This window comes from Bubalus kerabau, chromosome 6 (genome assembly GCF_029407905.1).
Source record: "Bubalus kerabau isolate K-KA32 ecotype Philippines breed swamp buffalo chromosome 6, PCC_UOA_SB_1v2, whole genome shotgun sequence".
Taxonomy (NCBI): Eukaryota; Metazoa; Chordata; class Mammalia; order Artiodactyla; family Bovidae; genus Bubalus; species Bubalus kerabau.
The window spans coordinates 113,208,189-113,225,909 of NC_073629.1; the positions used below are offsets into that span (position 1 = coordinate 113,208,189).

The following is a 17,721-nucleotide window of genomic DNA, read 5'->3' on the forward strand; positions in this document are numbered from 1 at the left end:
AAAGAAGAGAAGAAAGGAATCCCCAGATTAGTCTTAGGGAAGCAGTTGTTTCCATCAACATAACTTAGTTTCTACCAAAATAACATTTAGTGAAACAAATACATGCGTGATATCTTCATCTCTGTGATATTTCAGACAGTTTGGGGCATTACAATGAGAGTGGGGTTCCCCCCCTGACTACAGAGCAGGTTAAAGAAGTTAGCATATTTAGCATAATAGCTGCATGCCTTTCCAGTTTCCATCATTCACGTCCCTGTTAGGTGTTAAAATATATTGAAGACTGACCCTGATCTCTGCTGTGTGGTATTTCATTGTTACTCTCTATGTCTTCTCCCCTCTCATGTTACAGTGCCCACATTTGTTTCTTTCCTGAAGGAAGTAGAATCTCCATATGAGGTCCATGATTACATTAGGGCCTATTTAGGCGATACCTCTGAGGCCAAGGAGTTTGCCAAGCAGTTCCTTGAGCGCCGTGCCAAACAGAAAGCCAGCCAGCGGCAGCAGCAGCAGCAGCAGCAGCAGCAGCAGCAGCAGCAGCAGGTATGAGGCAGCAGAGTGAGTGCCGTGCCCTGGTCAGTATTAGTGTCTTGAAAGTGGAGCCGCCAGAGAAATGAAATTTTAAAATACTACTACCATTTTTGTACATCACATGACTGGAACCTTTTAAAACCAGGTAGACTTGACATTTTCAAATTACATGTCCTGAGACCTTTGTGAACTTGCCAAATAGCAAGCATATAACCATTCATTCACTGTTAGGCATACCAGCCCCATTTTTCTTGGTTCATATAGGTGCCTCTGTCCAATTGCAAATGCCAACTTGTCATAGATGGATAAATTTGGTTTTAATAGTTAAAATTCACCAGTGGTAACTCTCTGAAGCTCCAGATCATTTGTTTCCAGTACTAACAATACTGTACTTGCCAAATATCTCATACACTGTTGATGCGAATGTAAAGGTATAATCGGTTCTTGTTATTCTCGGGAGCTCTATTCTGTGAACTTGCTGCTAACACAGAATTAGCAAATTCTGAACCATTGCTCCTAGGGGGTTAGGTTTCTGTGGACCTGTGTTATAGCATTTTTGTCAGCTTATAACTGCGGAATGCTGATAACCTTGTTCTGTGTGTGGTTCTGTTTAAGGATGCGTTATTTAAATATATTGCTGCTTCCTTAATACTGAGCTCACAGCCAGTGCCACTATAACTCGCGCCTGGATAAAGCGTACCTAACACACACGTTTCTGAGGCACAGCACAGCCTTTGGGCCCTTTAGAAACACTAGACAGCACTTGACCTGTGGGAGCCATTTTAAACAATGAAATCACCAACAGCAATGCAAAAAACATGCCCCGAAATAGACTGAGCAAGATGCTCCTCTGCAGTGTGTGAGCTGAGACAAGAAGGCAGAAAGTATTGCCCAGTTCTGCCTCAACTGGGAACATGTATGTTGGGCAGGTCAGGTTTTCATTGCTCTGTAGACACGCATATTCAGAGTGAGGACAGAAACACTGAATGATAAGGATTGTCTTTACAGGTTTTCTGAAAAACAATCTGTCAGGACTCATGGAGACGCTTAAGAATATTTTTAATCTCGTAGTTCTTCTACTAGAGATAATGTTTGTCAGAGCACATTTTTAGGAATGTGTAAGGTACAGAGTAGTATAGGGCATTTAAAATCCATTTGGATAGATGGGGCTAATGGATCAACTGAAGGAAAAATGAAAGATGTGAACACAAACAGCCCCAGGAAAAATATGTTAAGGAATCAAGAGAAGACACGGTGCAGCAGTACGGAGGCCTCCGTGTGTGAGGGCCGCCTCTGCACGCAGCCAGGCTCCCCCCCCTGCCCGTTCCGCCGCCCAGCTCGGGGGCCTGATCCCAGCTCAGACTGTGTTGCTCTCATGGGAGCAGCACGTAGTGTGAACGGCTGGTAGACCGTTTCATAGTTTAGCCAGTTAATATTTTGGGAGCAGATCCCTTCTGGGATTGCTGCTGTGAATAAAGTGTGTGACACGAACTTTGTTTTGCTTGATAACGGGCTGTCAGCGGGTCTGCAGGCTCCCCTCTCTGTCCTGGGGCCCGGAGAACAAAGGAGCCTTCCACTTTGAGTAGGTGAGGGGTGTAAATCGCCAGAGAGCAACTTCCGGATGAATAGTACAGATTCCATGTGTGTCTGGCGAGTTGTCTGTTTTTTTTTTAATTTTGTTTCATTTTTTGCTGTGCTGGGTTGTGGGCTCGTCTCTAGTTGCAGTGAGCGAGGGCCCTCTCCATTGTGATGCACAGGCTTTCTCACTGCAGTGGCTTGTCTTACAGAGCACAGGCTCTAGTGCAGGCTCAGCAGCTGTGGCTCCCAGGTTCCAGGGCACAGGCTCAGTCCTTCCACAGCAGGTGGGACCTTCCCAGATCAGGGATCGAACCTGTGACCCTTGTATTGGCAGGCGGATTCTTTACCACTGAGCCACCAGGGAAGCCCCTGGAGAGGTTTTGACAACTGTGCTGTCCCAGCAGTGTGGACACCTGGAGACCCCAGGATGGGCCTTGTGGAGACACACAGCCTAAGTGGGTTGTCTGAATCTCAGTGAAGGGAAGAAGGTGGCTCAGTGGACTGCCCTCAGTTTCATTGTTACCAGAATCTGTGGTAGGCTTCCTATTTTTAAACTCCTCCTCGGTAAGGTGAGGCCAGATGAGCCAGTTTCTGAGGGTGGGCCAAGCTCGTGTCCACTGTGTGATCTCAGTGGTGCCATCTTGTGTTACAGGACTCTGTGTGGGGCATGAACCACAGTGCACTCCATTCAGTATTTCAGACCAATCAGACCAACAACCAACAATCCAGTTTTGAAGCTGTACAAAGTGGCAAGAAGAAGAAAAAGCAGAAGATGGTCCGAGCAGATCCTAGTCTATTAGGTGAGCACAGGCCTGAAGTCTTAGCTGGGTGTTGGGGGTGAAGTATATGCGAGTCCCATGGTGGAGGGTTTTTCAAGAAGGAAAATTTTTTTTACAAAAAAGAAGTTTTTTTAGCCAGTTCAAAATAAATAGTATTTACTGGGAATCTCTGCAAGAGCTATGCCTTATCTATTATAAGGAGCAAGAAAAAGAGTATATTGTATGGTGCCTTAAATTTTAAAGACTTTTTCATATCTAACATGAATTTTCCTAAAAACCTTTCAGTTTAGTTGGAAAATAATGCTGATGGAGAACAGTAAATGTTGTTTAAAATGTAAAGTGCCGATTTGTGTGGAAGCAGACCATTATCAAATCAGATGCCCAAAAAAGAACAGATGTTTGTTGATATTCACTGGATAATAGTCTCAGAATTACCCTGCATTATGAGGCGATGTTCCAGCGTTAACAATAGTAAACCAAGGCCTAGAGGATTGAGAATGCTTCCCGGAGTCACTCAGCAGCTAGCAGTGCAGCTGGGGTTTCACAGCAGGTCTGTTTTCTCTTCACTCTTCTGTGTTACCCATACCTATTCTTTTTTTCCCCATGACTGTTCTTACCCAGTGTTAGGGACCAGTGTCATCATACAAGTCAGCTCTGAGGAAAAGGTGACGCCTGAATTGGGGCTTTAAAAAAGCAGGAAGGATAGGGTATGGTGTTTCTGGAATAACAAACAGCATAGGCAAAGCTGATGGGGCTACCTTTGTTTCTTAAATTGGCCTGACAACCTCCCCGACAAGGATGAAATTAAAATTTTTCTCTGTTTATGAATGTATTCATGAGATGTTATAAAACTGTGCTGTCTGGAATAGAATGGTTGTATTGGCAAAGATGGCAGGTTGGGAAGTCAGGCAAACCCGTTGGAGGGTGCAGTATAGACCAGGTGAAAGATAGTGGTGGCCTAGGGTAGGGCTTTGGCACTGGAGATGGAGAGGAGTTAGATGGATTTCAGAGAGTTAGGGATAGACTCGGGCAAGGAGAAAGGAAAGGTTTAGGCAGCAGGATGGAGAGAGTTGCCCTTTTGATAAAATGATGAGCACTGGAACGTGGAGCAGGCTAATGGGGAAAGGACGTGACGTTTCAGTGCTGGTGGACCGAGTGTGAAGTGACAGGGAGGCATCGTACGGAGGTGAAAGAGCTGACGGTACAGTGAGAGGTGACTGCTCTGCCCTTGCTGGGATCCATACTCCAGAGGTTTCCTGCCCTAGGGAAATCAATACACCAGTAACAAACCTAGCGTTGAGCACCGCCCCTTGGAGCTGTGCTCTGCGAGCGGGCTTTGGATACCTAGAGGTCTGGCACAGTTTTGTTTTCTTCTGCCTGTCTTGGAAGGTTATGTTAAGGATGGATGGATCAATCCAAAATTTTGTCCAGTTTTGACAGAAATAGATGAATGTAGATTTTAGAGTGTTTTTCAGTTCTGGTTGTGAGTTCTAGCGAATAATCTCCCACTATTTAGCTGTGGTACTTGGCTAGGGCAGTAGGGGTGGGTTCCTCTGAAAATGAGGTGTAAATGTTTTTGGATTAAATATTTGATCTGACCCCATTGTTTATTATAGATGTAAGAAAGAAAGGGACCTAAATCCCCCTTCAGGGGAATGAGAGGGAGGTTGTTCTAGGACTAGAGTTTTAAGGAGTATATATCTTGAAAGGGAAGAAGAAAAATTAAATATAAGGGAAGTAAAATTATTCAGAAAATACTGAAGAAACTCACTTGGGTGAGCTCTTGCTTATATACCATTTAATGAGAATTTTTGCTCAAGTAAACCTTCTGGAAATTCCTCTGATAATCTCTGCCCCATACCCACTAACCATTTATTATTGTTTCTAGTTGATATATGCTTTATTGACTTGCAGATTAAGAAAAATTAACAAATATACATCAGTCACAAGTTACCCATGCACATAATAGGAAAACAAATTCAAATTTGACCCCATTGTATCCATTGAGAAAGTGATCACTGATCAAAATAGCGTTTTGCTTCTAAAACAAACCTTCAGAACCAGCCCGGCCTCATTCTAATGCTCATGTCCTGCACTGCGCTTGTGTTTTCCTCTAGTTTTTCAGGCTGGCAAGTGCCATTGTGAGCCAGCACCCTGTGCTTGGGTATGAGAAATACACGCGCAAAGTGCCCTTGTTCACCAGTCACAGTTTTCTTACAGGAACAGTCCCCCAGACCTTAAAGTCATGTGAGGGGAGTCTGTTGTTCTGACCCTAAGAGAGTGTGGTGGTTGGAGCTGGGCATACCGGGCTTCAGTCCCTGTTGGTATTGCCTGGGGTCTTGTGACCCCCCAGAGCTCCCCCCTTCTGTCAGGTGGGGAGGAGTGCCCTCCTCACTGGTTTTTTTGACAAGTAAAGGAGAGCCCATCTGCTAAAGCCAGTCCAGTAATCATTCTGTTACAGCAGTGAATACTTAACCGTTTTAGGCCCCAGGTTTCTTTTCCCAGTCCCGTCTGTATGACTAAAATAGTTTGTGTTTTTTTGCATTCCCGCTTTTATTGCATGTAGCTCATTTTGTTTTTATCACATTTCATTTGTTCTCGAGATACATGTGAAGTCAAAGAAAAACTTGCTTTAGAGCCGAGTAATAGTTCATTTCATAGACTGTTCTTTAGGGTTTACATTTACCTAAATAACTGTTATTTTCAAGTATGAACACACTAAGCCTTTCATTATTTTGACGGGAAAAAAGTCCTGCAGGTTATGGGAACACAGTTGAGGGGTAGAACTCAGGTTGGGGTTTGGAATCCTAACCTCTTCCAATAGGAAGCCTTGGAAACAGCTTGTACCACAGCTTCCTTGATTAAAAAATAGGGATGTTTATGTTTTCAAATCAGGATATTTTGGAGTCAGTGTAATGTAATTAAAGTATTTTTATTATGTAAGACATTTTTGTGTATTATTGGTACATTTAAAGTGTGTATTTGTTTGAAAACTTGAATGTTAAAGGGCAAAAAGGAGGGGGCAAAAGCTCGAAGTAATATTAACAGAGCTGCTTTTAGACTGGAAAGCTTCGCCTGTTTACTTTTTGATACTCAAACAGCAACTGAGACAGTTTGGGGTTTCATTTAGGGTGGTTGAACTGAAAGCATTTTGAGACTCACTCATTCCATAGAGGCCCTGTTAATAGTACCTTTTATCAGTCTCTGATTATGTGGAGTTTATTGAAAACTTATACATGACTGATGGCATTAGGTTTTCAGACCTCAGTAGTGTTTGTAAGCTCAGCTGTGGTAGTATTGCCTTTTCTAAACCAGATAGCATTTTGGTTAATCAGTATTGCTCAGTGAGATCCTTGCCTTTGGTGGTCTACTTACAGTAGGTTGAGCTGAGTAAGGGAGTTTTTTCATTTCTGTGCTGTCTTCTGTGTGATAGGAAGAGCAGCTGAGAGCTCTCAGGAGCTTGTAGCCTGCCTTCCCTGGAGCCTCCTACCCCCAGAGCAGAACCTCTCAACCAGAACTTTGGCAGTGTTTTGGACTCAAAGTATTCCCAATTAGTGAACGGGGCTGAAGTAGTGATTATTCTCACTGAGATGTCACAGTCACTTGGTCTAGTGGTTACAAAGTACTTAGTGTGTTATTCTTGTCCTCCCCCTGCCCCAGTCTTCTAAGGTAGCTACACCTGAATGAACTTCTCCCCCTAGCCAGCCTGGCCTGGCTTTGACACACACACATGCACACTCACCCCAGGCCTGGATTCAGGACTCCCCAGGGCAGTGGTTTGCAGTTCTTTTTAAGCAGTGATGCTGGTGTGTGTGTGTGTTTCTTCCCCAATTAAACTATATCAGAACCTTAAGAAATAAAACATCTAAAAATACAATCTCTCATTGGAAGGGCAAGAAAACTGCTGCATTGATCTTTATCCTTTCTTCTTTCTCCTTTTAGTATCCCTGTTGGTATACTCAAAAACGGGAGACTGAAATTCCAGCCCCCTGCCTGAATTTGAGCCACAGGGTTGTCTGGTCAACATTGGTCACTCATTGACGGATTTTTCCCTGCAGGGTTTTCAGTCAACGCTTCCTCGGAGCGACTCAATATGGGTGAGATCGAAACTGTGGATGACTACTGAGCGCCTGCCAGAGCAGACTGGCCTTCCCTCTCCTCTCTGCCGACCATGGATTCTCCAGCTTTGGACACAACACTTAACTCACCATATATTCTCTGTCACTGCAACAAATCACAGAACCGATCATCTCAGGCTTTTTCTTCTAGCCCTTTGTGTCCAGGATTCTTTAAACCGTTTTTGTTGGTGCGCATCTCAGACTGTGGATGAGTGGACCGGACGCTGCGTCTCGGGGGTGGCAGTGGGGACTCCTCCCCAGCAAGGCTGCTTGTGGGCAGCACATGTTCACTGTGCCGTGATTCCACCTCCCATCTCCCAGAAAGTGTGTTGGGATCTGCCAATAGCAATTTACTTTCTCTTGTCATTTTTTTCCTTCTGTTTGATTTTTCTTTTTCTTCTTTTTCCCCGCCCCACCCCCCAAACGGGCAAGGGGTCTGACTGGTGCAATCATGAAGAGAGTTAATGGTAACAGACATTGGCCAGCAACAAAACGCCCATGGACTGTGACTTGAGCGTCCGACAGAGACAGTCAGAGCTCTTCCAGTCTGCAGGTGGCATTGCCACAGCTAACTTCGGGATTGCATCCAAGAGGCCCTGAGTGGGGTGGTGTTTAGATTGATTGGTTTGATGTTGCACACCCCTCACCCTCATTCTTTCTGAGGATCCTTTCAGAGAAAGGATTCTTGGTTTTTCTTCATTAGATAGTGACTTCCAAGCAAGCTGACTTCTCTCCTGGCATACTCCAACCTGATCGGACAAAGGAAGCCCTATGGCCTGGGAGAGGAACTTATTTTTAATTTTTCTTTCTTACAAAAACGGATTTTTTCCCATAAATATTTTTACTTCAGAGGACTAGGACCAGTTTGTTTTGGGCCTTTCTGCTGAAAATTTGTCTCGTTTAAGAGGCAGTTAGGATCTTTACCATATGTATGAATTTGTATAATTTCATTTTGGATAGGGATAAACTGCTTCTGATAAAAGCTCGGAATTTCATCTGGTTCCTCAGAGCATTGCGTGTGTGTCTTGCTGTGGCCCCGAAAGGTTTTGTCTAAAGATTCTGGAACGGCAAGGTGCTGGCTTGCCTTTTCTGAAAAGAGAACATGCAAAACCTGACCATCTTTTAAGACCTGCATCCGTGGAAACCACTAAACAGGAGATTCCCGTGGGATGGAGGGGACGGGAGAGAGGAGCCTGGTTCTGGCTTCGATCGTGGCCTCCTAATACCCCTTCACTGCAAGTATAAATGTATTCAAGCCCTATTTATAAGCAAATACTCTTCCTGCCTCCGCCAACCCCCCCCACAGAACATCACCTGAAATTGCCAGTCACACTTTGGTCTGCAGCCACCGGACCGTCCATCCCTGCACAAGAAGTGCTGTGGTTCGGGCGGCTCCTGGTCGAGCGCCTTCCCTTTCTGACATCATGGCCCGAGGAAGGCTGGAGTTGCTCTGAGAGCAGTTTGGTTTGGGATGATTCTATTTGCTTTCTGTTTTTATTCTTTTGGATCAGCATTCTCCCTATCCCTTTTGGCCGCCCTCCCTCCTAAACATGTACAATAACTATACAGAGACTGCTACAAACTTGTATATAGTTTTTGGATCAAACAGCATGAGGAGATGGGGAACCATTAAAAACTGGGGCTCCTGCTCTCCTTTGCTTTGTAAATTCAAAAGTGGGGGTGGGGAAGAGGGACAGTTAAGATGTTTACAGAACTTTAAGCTCCCTCGGAACTTTTGCCAGTGTGGAGGAAAATAAAAAAGACCTTAAATAAAATCTGGTGGTATTCTGTCTGGGTACATCTCTTGTACTCACGCTTGTCGAGGTGAGTTTTGCACTAAGCCATGTTCTTGACACCGTGGAAAAGCTGCAGACACGTGAGTGCCCGGGATGTGGAGGCAGCCATGGCTTTCTCCGGCAGGCTCCGAGTCGCTGACTGGTTCTTTAGTTGGAGAGCGTAGAGGTCAAGGTAAACGGGGTAAGTTGATTCAGTGTCCGTCCTCCGTGGCCTCTCTCTGCTGACCTGTGGCTTGTCTCCTTCCCTCACCACACAGACACACACACACACCACCCCCCTGAAGATCCCCTCCAGAACCTGCCCACACCTTCCAGACTAGACTCAACTCCGCTTGTTCGGGGGAAAGTTAAAAACACAAGCATTTGGGAGGTCGGCAGATTTGGGGGAAGCAGAGTCATTTTAGTCATGGAACATTACACTTGCTTAACCAGCAGCACTGCTTCTACCTGAGGAGTTTCCCACATATTGGAAAGAAACCACTCTTTCCTAGGAATGTTTGTTTCTGTCGCAATTCTATCGATAAGTTTTTCACAGTCTCATTTACTCTTTCACTTCCAGTGACCATGTTCTTACCTCTTTGTGTGAATGTGAAGTGAAAGTCGCTCAGTCATGTCCGACTCTGAGACCCCATGGACTCTACAGTCCATGGAGTTCTCCAGGCGAGAATACTGGAGTGGGTAGCCTTTCCCATCTCCAGGGGATCTTCTCGACCCAGGGAGCGAACCCGGGTCTCCCGAATTGCAGGTGGGTTCTTTACCAGCTGAGCCACAAGGGAAGCCCAACAATACTGGAGTGGGTAGCCTATCCCTTCTCCAGCGGATCTTCCCGACCCAGGAATCGAACCAGGATCTCCTGCATTGCAGGTGGATTCTTTACCAACTGAACTATCAGGGTAGCCCCTTTCTGTGAATATACTGGCAAATTATCTAAGCTCTTCCTGAGTTTTAAAGTATTTGTTTTGAACACTGTTTGCTTCCAGTTGTCATAAGTCAGAATTTCAAAAACATACCCAGGCAAGATAATTTGATTATGGACCCTTTCCCCCAAGGGCATTGGTGTCCTGGTTACTGTTGCTACATAATGCCCCCAAATAGGCTGACAACAACCCTTTCATTTTATTGGTAATTTTGTGAGTCAGGACCTCGTAGGAAGGGCTCACATGGACAGTTCTTCCCATGGTTTTCCTCTGGTCTTGTTCAGATGTCAGCAGGGGCTGCGATCTTGGGAAGGTTCCATTGGGTTGGCCAACACAATGGCTCACCCTTGTGAATGGTGAGTGGTTGGTGCTGGCAGTTGTCAGCTGGGCACTCTGCTAGGTTGATGGCTGGAGGAGTTGTCTGTGCTTCTCCAGTGTGGGTGGTGGCTGCAGGTAGGTGGGCTGCTTGTTCGGCCGCTGACTCCCACCCCTGGGGCAGAGGCCGCCTCATCTCTTCTGACTTTCTCTGACACTTTATTCTGTCAAGGTAGTCACAAGCCATTCAGATTCAGGGGTTTGGGAACTGGAGTGAGTGGTCAGGTCATTCTAGAAGAGCAGGCGAATGGGAATTATCTTCACGAGACGAGGTTCTGTGTATATACCAAGGAGCTTGAACTCTTCATTGGCTCTGAGTTGGGGGCGCTCTTCTTAATTTCAAGATAATGGTCAGTTCAGTTGCTCAGTAGTGTCCGACCCTTTGTGACCCCATGGATTACAGCATGCCAGGCTTCCCTGTCAATCACCAACTCCTGGAGCTTGCTCAAACTCATGTCCATCAAGTTGCTGATGCCATCCAACCATCTCGTTCTCTGTCGTCCCCTTCTCCTGCCTTCAATCTTTCCCAGCATCAGGGTCTTTTCAAATGAGTCAGCTCTTTGTATCAGGTGGCCAAAGTATTGGAGTTTCAGCTTCAACATTAGTCCTTCCAGTGAACACCCAGGACTGATGATCTTTAAGATGGACTTGTTGGATCTCCTTGCAGTCCAAGGGATTCTCAAGAGTCTTCTCCAAAACCACAGTTCAAAAGCATCAATTCTTAACGGCGCTCAGCTTTATGGTCCAACTCACATCCATACGTGACTACTGGAAAAACCATAGCCTTGACTAGATGGACCTTTGTTGGCAAAGTAATGTCTGTGCTAATAATATGCTGTCTAGGCTGGTCACAGCGTTTCTCCCAAGGAGCAAGCATCTTTTAATTTCATGCTGCAGTCACCATCGGCAGTGATGTTGGAGCCCAAGAAAACAGTGTCTCACTGTTTCCACTGTTTGCCCATCTATTTGCCATGAAGTGATGGGACCAGATGCCACAATCTTCATTTTTGAACGTTGAATTTTTAGCCAGCTTTTTCACTTTCCTCTTTCACCTTCATCAAGAGGCTCTTTAGTTCCTCTTTGCTTTCTGTCATAAGAGTGGTGTCATTTGCATATCTGAGGTTATTGATATTTCTCCCAGCAATCTTGATTCCAACTTGTGCTTCATCCAGCCCAGCATTTTGTATGATGTACTCTGCATATAAATTAAACAAACAGTGACAATATACAGCCTTTCCCAATTTGGACCAGTCTGCTGTGCCATGTCTGGTTCTAACTGTTGCTTCTTGACCTGCATACAGATTTCTCAGGAGGCAGGTCAGGTGGTCTGGTATTCCTGTCTTTTTAAGAATTTCCCACAGTTTGTTGTGATCCACACAGTCAAAGGCTTTGGTGTAGTCAGTAAGGCAGAAGTAGATGTTTTTCTGGAACTCTCTTGCTTTTTTGATGATCCAGCGAATGTTGGCAATTTGATCTCTGGTTCCTCTGCCTTTTCTAAAACCAGCTTGAACATCTGCAAGTTCTCGGTTCGTGCACTGTTAAAGCCTGGTTTGGAGAATTTTGCTAGTGTGTGAGATGAGTGCAGTTGTGCAGTAGTTTGAACATTCTTTGGCATTGCCTTTCTTTGGGATTGTAATGAAAACTGACCTTTTCCAGTCCTGTGACCACTGCTGAGTTTTTCAATTTTTCTGGCATATTGAGTGCAGCACTTTCACAGCATTATCTTTTAGAATTTGGAATAGCTCAGCTAGAATTCCACCACCTCCACTAGCTTTGTTTGTAGTGATGCTTCCTAGGGCTGTCTTCACACTCCAGGATGTCTGGCTCTAGGTAAGTGATCACACTATTGTGGTTATTTGGGTCATGAAGATCTTTTTTGTTTAGTTCTTTCGTGTATTCTTGCCACCTCTTCTTAATATTTTCCGCTTCTGTTAGGTCCATACCATTTCTATCCTTTATTGTGCCCATCTTTGTATGAAATGTTCCCTTGGTATCTCGAATTTTCTTGAAGAGATCTCTAGTCTTTCCCATTTTATTGTTTTCCTCTACTTCTTCGTACTGATCACTGAGGAATTGCTTCCCTGATAACTCGGTTGGTAAAGAATCCACATGCAACGCAGGAGACCCCAGTTCGATTCCTGGGTTGGGAAGCTCCCCTGGGAAAGTGAAAGGCTATCCACTCCAGTATTCTGGCCTAGAGAATTCCATGGACTGTATAATCCATGGGGTCGGACACAAAGAGTCGGACACAACTGAGTGAGAGACACTGAGGAAAGCTTTATCTCTCCTTGCTATTCTTTGGAGCTCTGCATTCAGATGGGTATATCTTTCCTTTCTCCTTTGCCTTTAGCTTCTCTTCTTTTCTCAGGAATTTGTAAATCCTCCTCAGACAAGCATTTTGACTTTTTGCATTTCTTTTTCTTGGGAATGGTCTGTGCAGTGTCACAGACTTCTGTCCACAGTCCTTCAGGCGCTCTCTCTATCAGATCTAATCCCTTCAGGCGCTCTCTCTATCAGATCTGATCCCTTCAGGCGCATTCTCTATCAGATCTAATCCCTTGAATCTGTTTGTCACTTGCACTGTATAACCGTAAGGGATTTCATTTTTAGGTCATACCTGAATGGTCTAGTGGTTTTCCCCACTTCAATTTAAGTCTGAATTTTGCAGTAAGGAGTTCATGATCTGAGCTAGTCAGCTTCTGGTCTTGCTGACTGTATAGAGCTTCTCCATCTTCTTCTGCAAAGAATATTATCAGATTTCGGTATTGACCCATCTGGTGATGTCCATGCGTAGTGTCTTCTCTTGTGTTGTAAGAGGGTGTTTGCTACGACCAGTGCGTTCTCCTGGCAAAACTCTTGTTAACCTTTGCTCTGCTTCATTTTTTTCTCCAAGGCCAAACTTGCCTGTTACCCCAGGTATCTCTTGACTTCCTACTTTTGCATTCCAGTCCCATATGATGAAAAGGACATCTTTTTTTTTTTTATTTTAGTTCTAGAAGGTCTTGAGGTCATCATCAGTTCAGTCACTCAGTCTTGTTCGACTGTTTGCGACCCCATGAATGGCAGCATGCCAGTCCTCCTTGTCCATCACCAACTCCCAGAGTTCACCCAAACTCATGTGCATTGAGTCAGTGATGCCATCCAGCCATCTCATCCTCTGTCATCCCCTTCTCCTCCTGCCCCCAATCCCTCCCAGCATCAGGGTCTTTTCTAGTGAGTCAGCTCCTTGCTTGAGGTGGCCAAAGTATTGGAGTTTCAGCCTCAGCATCAGTCCTTCCAATGAACGCCCAGGACTGGTCTCTTTTAGGATGGTCTGGTTGGATCTCCTTGCAGTCCAAGGGACTCGCAAGAGTCTTCTCCAACACCACAGTTCAAAAACATCAATTCTTCAGTGCTCAGCTTTCTTCACAGTCCAACTCTCACATCCATACATGACCACTGGAAAAACCATAGCCTTGACAAGACGGACCTTTGTTGGCAAAGTAATGTCTCTGCTTTTGAATATGCTATCTAGGTTGGTCATAACTTTCCTTCCAAGGAGTAAGAGTCTTTTAATTTCATGGCTGCAACCACCATCTGCAGTGATTTTGGAGCCCAAAAAAAGTCTGACACTGTTTCCACTGTTACCCCATCTATTTCCTATGAAGTGATGGGACCAGATGCCATGATCTTAGTTTTCTGAAGGTTGAGCTTTAAGCCAACTTTTTCACTCTCCTCTTTCACTTTCATCAAGAGGTTTTTTAGTTCCTTTTCACTTTCTGCCATAAGGGTGAGGTCATCATAGAACCATTCAATTTCAGCTTAGTGGTTGGGGCATAGACTTGGATTACTGTGATATTGAATGGTTTGCCGAAAGTTTTATTTAACTTTTTATTTTATATTGGAATGTGTACTATTAACAATGTGATAATTTCAGTGGACAGCAACGGAACTCAGCCTTTTGTATGCATGTATCCATTCTCCCCCAAACTCTTCCCGTCCAGGCTAACTTTAGGCTTTATTTTAAACAATCATTTCTCTTTTGTGTGTGTGTGTTAGTTGCTCAGTTGTGTCTGACTCTTTGTGAGCTCACAAACTGTAGCCCATCAGGCTCCTCTGTCCTTGATGGATTCTCTAGGCAGGAATACTGAAGAAGGAATACATTCCCTTCTCCAGGGAATCTTCCCAACCCAGGGATTGAACACCAGCCGCTTATATTGCAGGCAGATTCTGGGAAGCCCATTTCTCTTTTAGGGGAGCTATATATACAACACCTGTGTACATGTATACACACACATGTATAGTGTGTGTGCCATTTTATACACACTGTCTTACATTGATCAGTTGAAGAATTTTAAATGTATTTTGTACAAAATACCCGCTCTGCATTATATGTTAAAAAGTCTGTATGGTCCTACTGTGAGATGAAGCTGGTTCTCTTCTGTGCTTCCCATGAGGTAAGCTGAGCTTCACTAAAAGAGCAATAGGCATGTACATTCTTAATCAAGTAGGTGCAGCTGAGAGCACCTTCCAAATGGAAGTTGTCCTCAGAATGGGTGGGTTTTTGGGGAACGAAAAGAAGTCCAGCTCTAGAGTGTGACTGACCCTGACCCTGCAGGGAGCCGCAGTGCTTGCTGGGAGCGTGGAGAGCCTGGGAACCTTGAGACAGCCAGGCAGGTGGTGTTCATTTTGCAGATGTCGGATGCCCTAAGTGTGATGGACCCACACAGCTCTTGGTAGTGTTGGTTCTGGACAGGGAACCTGGAGCCTCTGAGAGAATGGCTTCCCTCCAGGGATTCATCGGTGGCAACGTCTTGCAGCTAAAGTAGCAACATTATGGGTTCATTTTGTGGGAGAAACAGCACACAGATGTTGGGAAGCGAGAGAAGCGGGCTCTTCCCTAACTGCAGCCTAACAGCTGCCCTCGCTTCCTGTTTCTTTGGTGGCAAAGTGATGTCCCAGGGGTGGGACACCACAGTTCTAATACTTAGTCCAGCTGGTCTTAAGCAGAGACCTCATTTCTTAAAGGTTGTTTACCTGTCCCTCTAAATCTACGAGTGCGAAGTTAGTTTGCCTTGAAAGGAGATTCGTTTTTCCTTTGAAGGGCCTCCTTAACATGCAAAATAGCCCTAAAGGTCAGTAGGTCACCATTAGGTTTGGACCTATTGGAAAAGACCCTGATGCTAAGCAAGACTGAGGGCAGGAGAAGCAGGGGGAGACAGGATGAGATGATTGGATGGCATCATCAGCACAATGGACATGAGTTTGAACAAACTCCCAGAGACGGTGAAGGACAGAGAAGCCTGGAGTGCTGCAGTCCATGGGGTCAAAGAGTTGGACACGACTTAGCGACTGAACAACAGCCACAAAGTAACAAGGACTTAAACAAGAGGATGTCTCGAGTGAAATCTGGAGGTGGTCATTCCAAGGCTGCTATAGCTCAGAGACCCAGGTTCTTTCTGGTTCACCATCCTGATTGTGGCTCCTTTCTCAAGGTCACTCATGCTCCAAGGTGGCCTCTGGAGCCCCACACCATCATGCCCATCTTGCAGGCAGGAGGGAGTGGCTGAGGCAGACAGGAGTGCACCTCCCTGCTCGGTCATCCCCCTTGAGGAGCTCTTTTGGGAACACTGCCAAGTCTTTGTCAACGGGAATGAAGATGCATAACTTTTGCCTAAGTTCAGCTTTTTTCTTTTTAATTGAAAAAAAAATGTAAGGAGACATTGAAGTAGACTCATGTCTTGGTCTGGGCTGGGAAGTCCCACAAGCTTGGTGCTGACAGAGTCAGTGTCCACTAAGAATCCTCTTCCTGGTTTACAGGTGGCCTTCTTCTTGCTATGTCCTCACGTGACAGAGAGAGATCTCATGTCTCTATCCCACCTTTCTATCTCTTAAAAATCATCTTTTTATCCCAACACGGGGATCCCACCTTCATGACCTAATCTAATCACCTCCCAAAGGCCCCACCTCTGAATACCATCACACTGGGATTAGGGCTTCCTGCACATGAATCTGAGAGGACACAAACATTGTCCTGACAACTAATGTAACAAACTCCTACCATTTTACCAGTTATTTTTTACTCTCACATTTTCTTTTCCCCTTAGAATATTTTAAAACAAATCCTGGCTATACTGAGTCACTCATAACGTGCTTCAGTGCATATTGTAACATACCTTTAAAAAAGCTCACACCGATACCACATTAATGGTATGAGTAATTCTTAATATCTAAACACAGTCTGTATATTATTTTTTTCAGATTATCTCAGAAGTGTCTTTTTATGAAAGTTTGAGTCAAAATCAAAATGAGGTTCATGGATCACATTTGGTTGCTAAGTTTTAAGTCTCTTTTAGTCTAACCAGCTTCCCATCAAAAAAAAATTTGAAAAAACAAGATCACTTACCCACAGAACATCCTATAATATGGATCCAGCAAGGATCGTCCTTATGGTGTCAATTTGTTCATCTCCCCCACAGTTTCTGTAAACTGGTAGGTCTAGAAACTTGACTAGCTTCAGATTTTCCTCTCCCCCTCCAAGAATAGTTAATTGGCATTCATCCTGTGGTATCACAGGCAGCATTGTCTGGTCATCCCATTTTTACTTCTGTCAGATTTCATCAGTCCTGTTGCTATGATCCATTATAAATTTCTATTGGTCTCTTGTGTACCAGTTTTAATATTCATTGATGATCATTGCCTAGGTCTATTATTTCATCAGTTGTTGAAATAAAGTGATTCTTTTTGAGGAGGGGGGAATTTTTATTTTGAATAATTTCAGGCTTAAAACTTGTAAGAACAGTAGAAAGAACTCCCACATATCTTTCATCCAGATTCTCCAGTTGCCAACATTTACCCACACCTCTAGAGCTACACCCTCAATAATGACTCTTGGTAACTATATTTTACGAATCATTTGAAAGCAAACTTGTAGACATTATGTCCCTTACCCCTAAACATTTCAGACTGTGTTTCCTTGAAACAAGGACATTTTGTTACATAACCACAATACAATGGTTAAAATTAGGAAATAGAGTACTTGATACTGTTAATATCAAGAATTCCTTCGTATTTCACCAATTGCTCTGCTAATGTCTTATATAAGGAAAAATATGAAAAGGTCAGGATGCCATCGTGGTTGGTTTTTGTGTTTAGATGTCATATTTCTTGGTAGTAGTTTAGTAGCTAAGTCATGTCTGACTTGTGACCCCATGGACTGTAGCCCACCAGGCTCCTCTGTCCATGGGACTTCATTTCTTGAGTCTCCTCTAATCTGGAACAGTTTCTCTTTCATACCTTGGAATTTTTTAAGGGACAATTATTTTGTAGAATGCACTTAAATTTCATTTGGTACTTTCTCATGATTTAATTCATATTATGCAATGATGTATCATATCAGGAGGTACCTGATGTCAGTTTGAACCATTCCTTGTGATGGCAACTTTAATTACTTAAAGATGATATCTGCCAGGTTTCTCCACTGTAATGAGTTTTCTCTTTATGGGAGATACTTCGCACCTAAATATCCAGTTCTCATCAAACTTTGATCCACTAGTTTAGCAGTCATTGGTGATTCTTGGCTTGAACAACTAGTGCTCACCAAGCTTTTTTGTAATTTATTAGCATTGGACATGAATTTGAGTAAACTCCG

At 44.2% G+C, this 17,721-nt stretch overlaps 1 protein-coding gene across 9 annotated transcripts in view; it reads left to right on the forward strand.

The window, feature by feature from the left end:
- The window catches only part of GIGYF2 (GRB10 interacting GYF protein 2), a 130,482-nt gene extending 122,470 nt beyond the window's left edge, over window positions 1–8,012 (forward strand). For 6 of the 9 annotated variants that reach the window (XM_055586479.1, XM_055586487.1, XM_055586488.1 and 3 more), the window contains 3 exons: window positions 350–540; window positions 2,759–2,906; window positions 6,944–8,012. In XM_055586479.1, coding sequence (XP_055442454.1) covers window positions 350–540; window positions 2,759–2,906; window positions 6,944–7,011 — 407 coding nt within the window. In that variant the 3' untranslated portion in view covers window positions 7,012–8,012. Of the gene's footprint in view, window positions 1–349; window positions 541–2,755; window positions 2,907–6,943 lie in introns of all 9 variants that reach the window. The other 3 variants (XM_055586483.1, XM_055586484.1, XM_055586485.1) reach the window with 3 other exon arrangements.
- The last annotated feature ends 9,709 nt before the right edge of the window (window positions 8,013–17,721 follow it).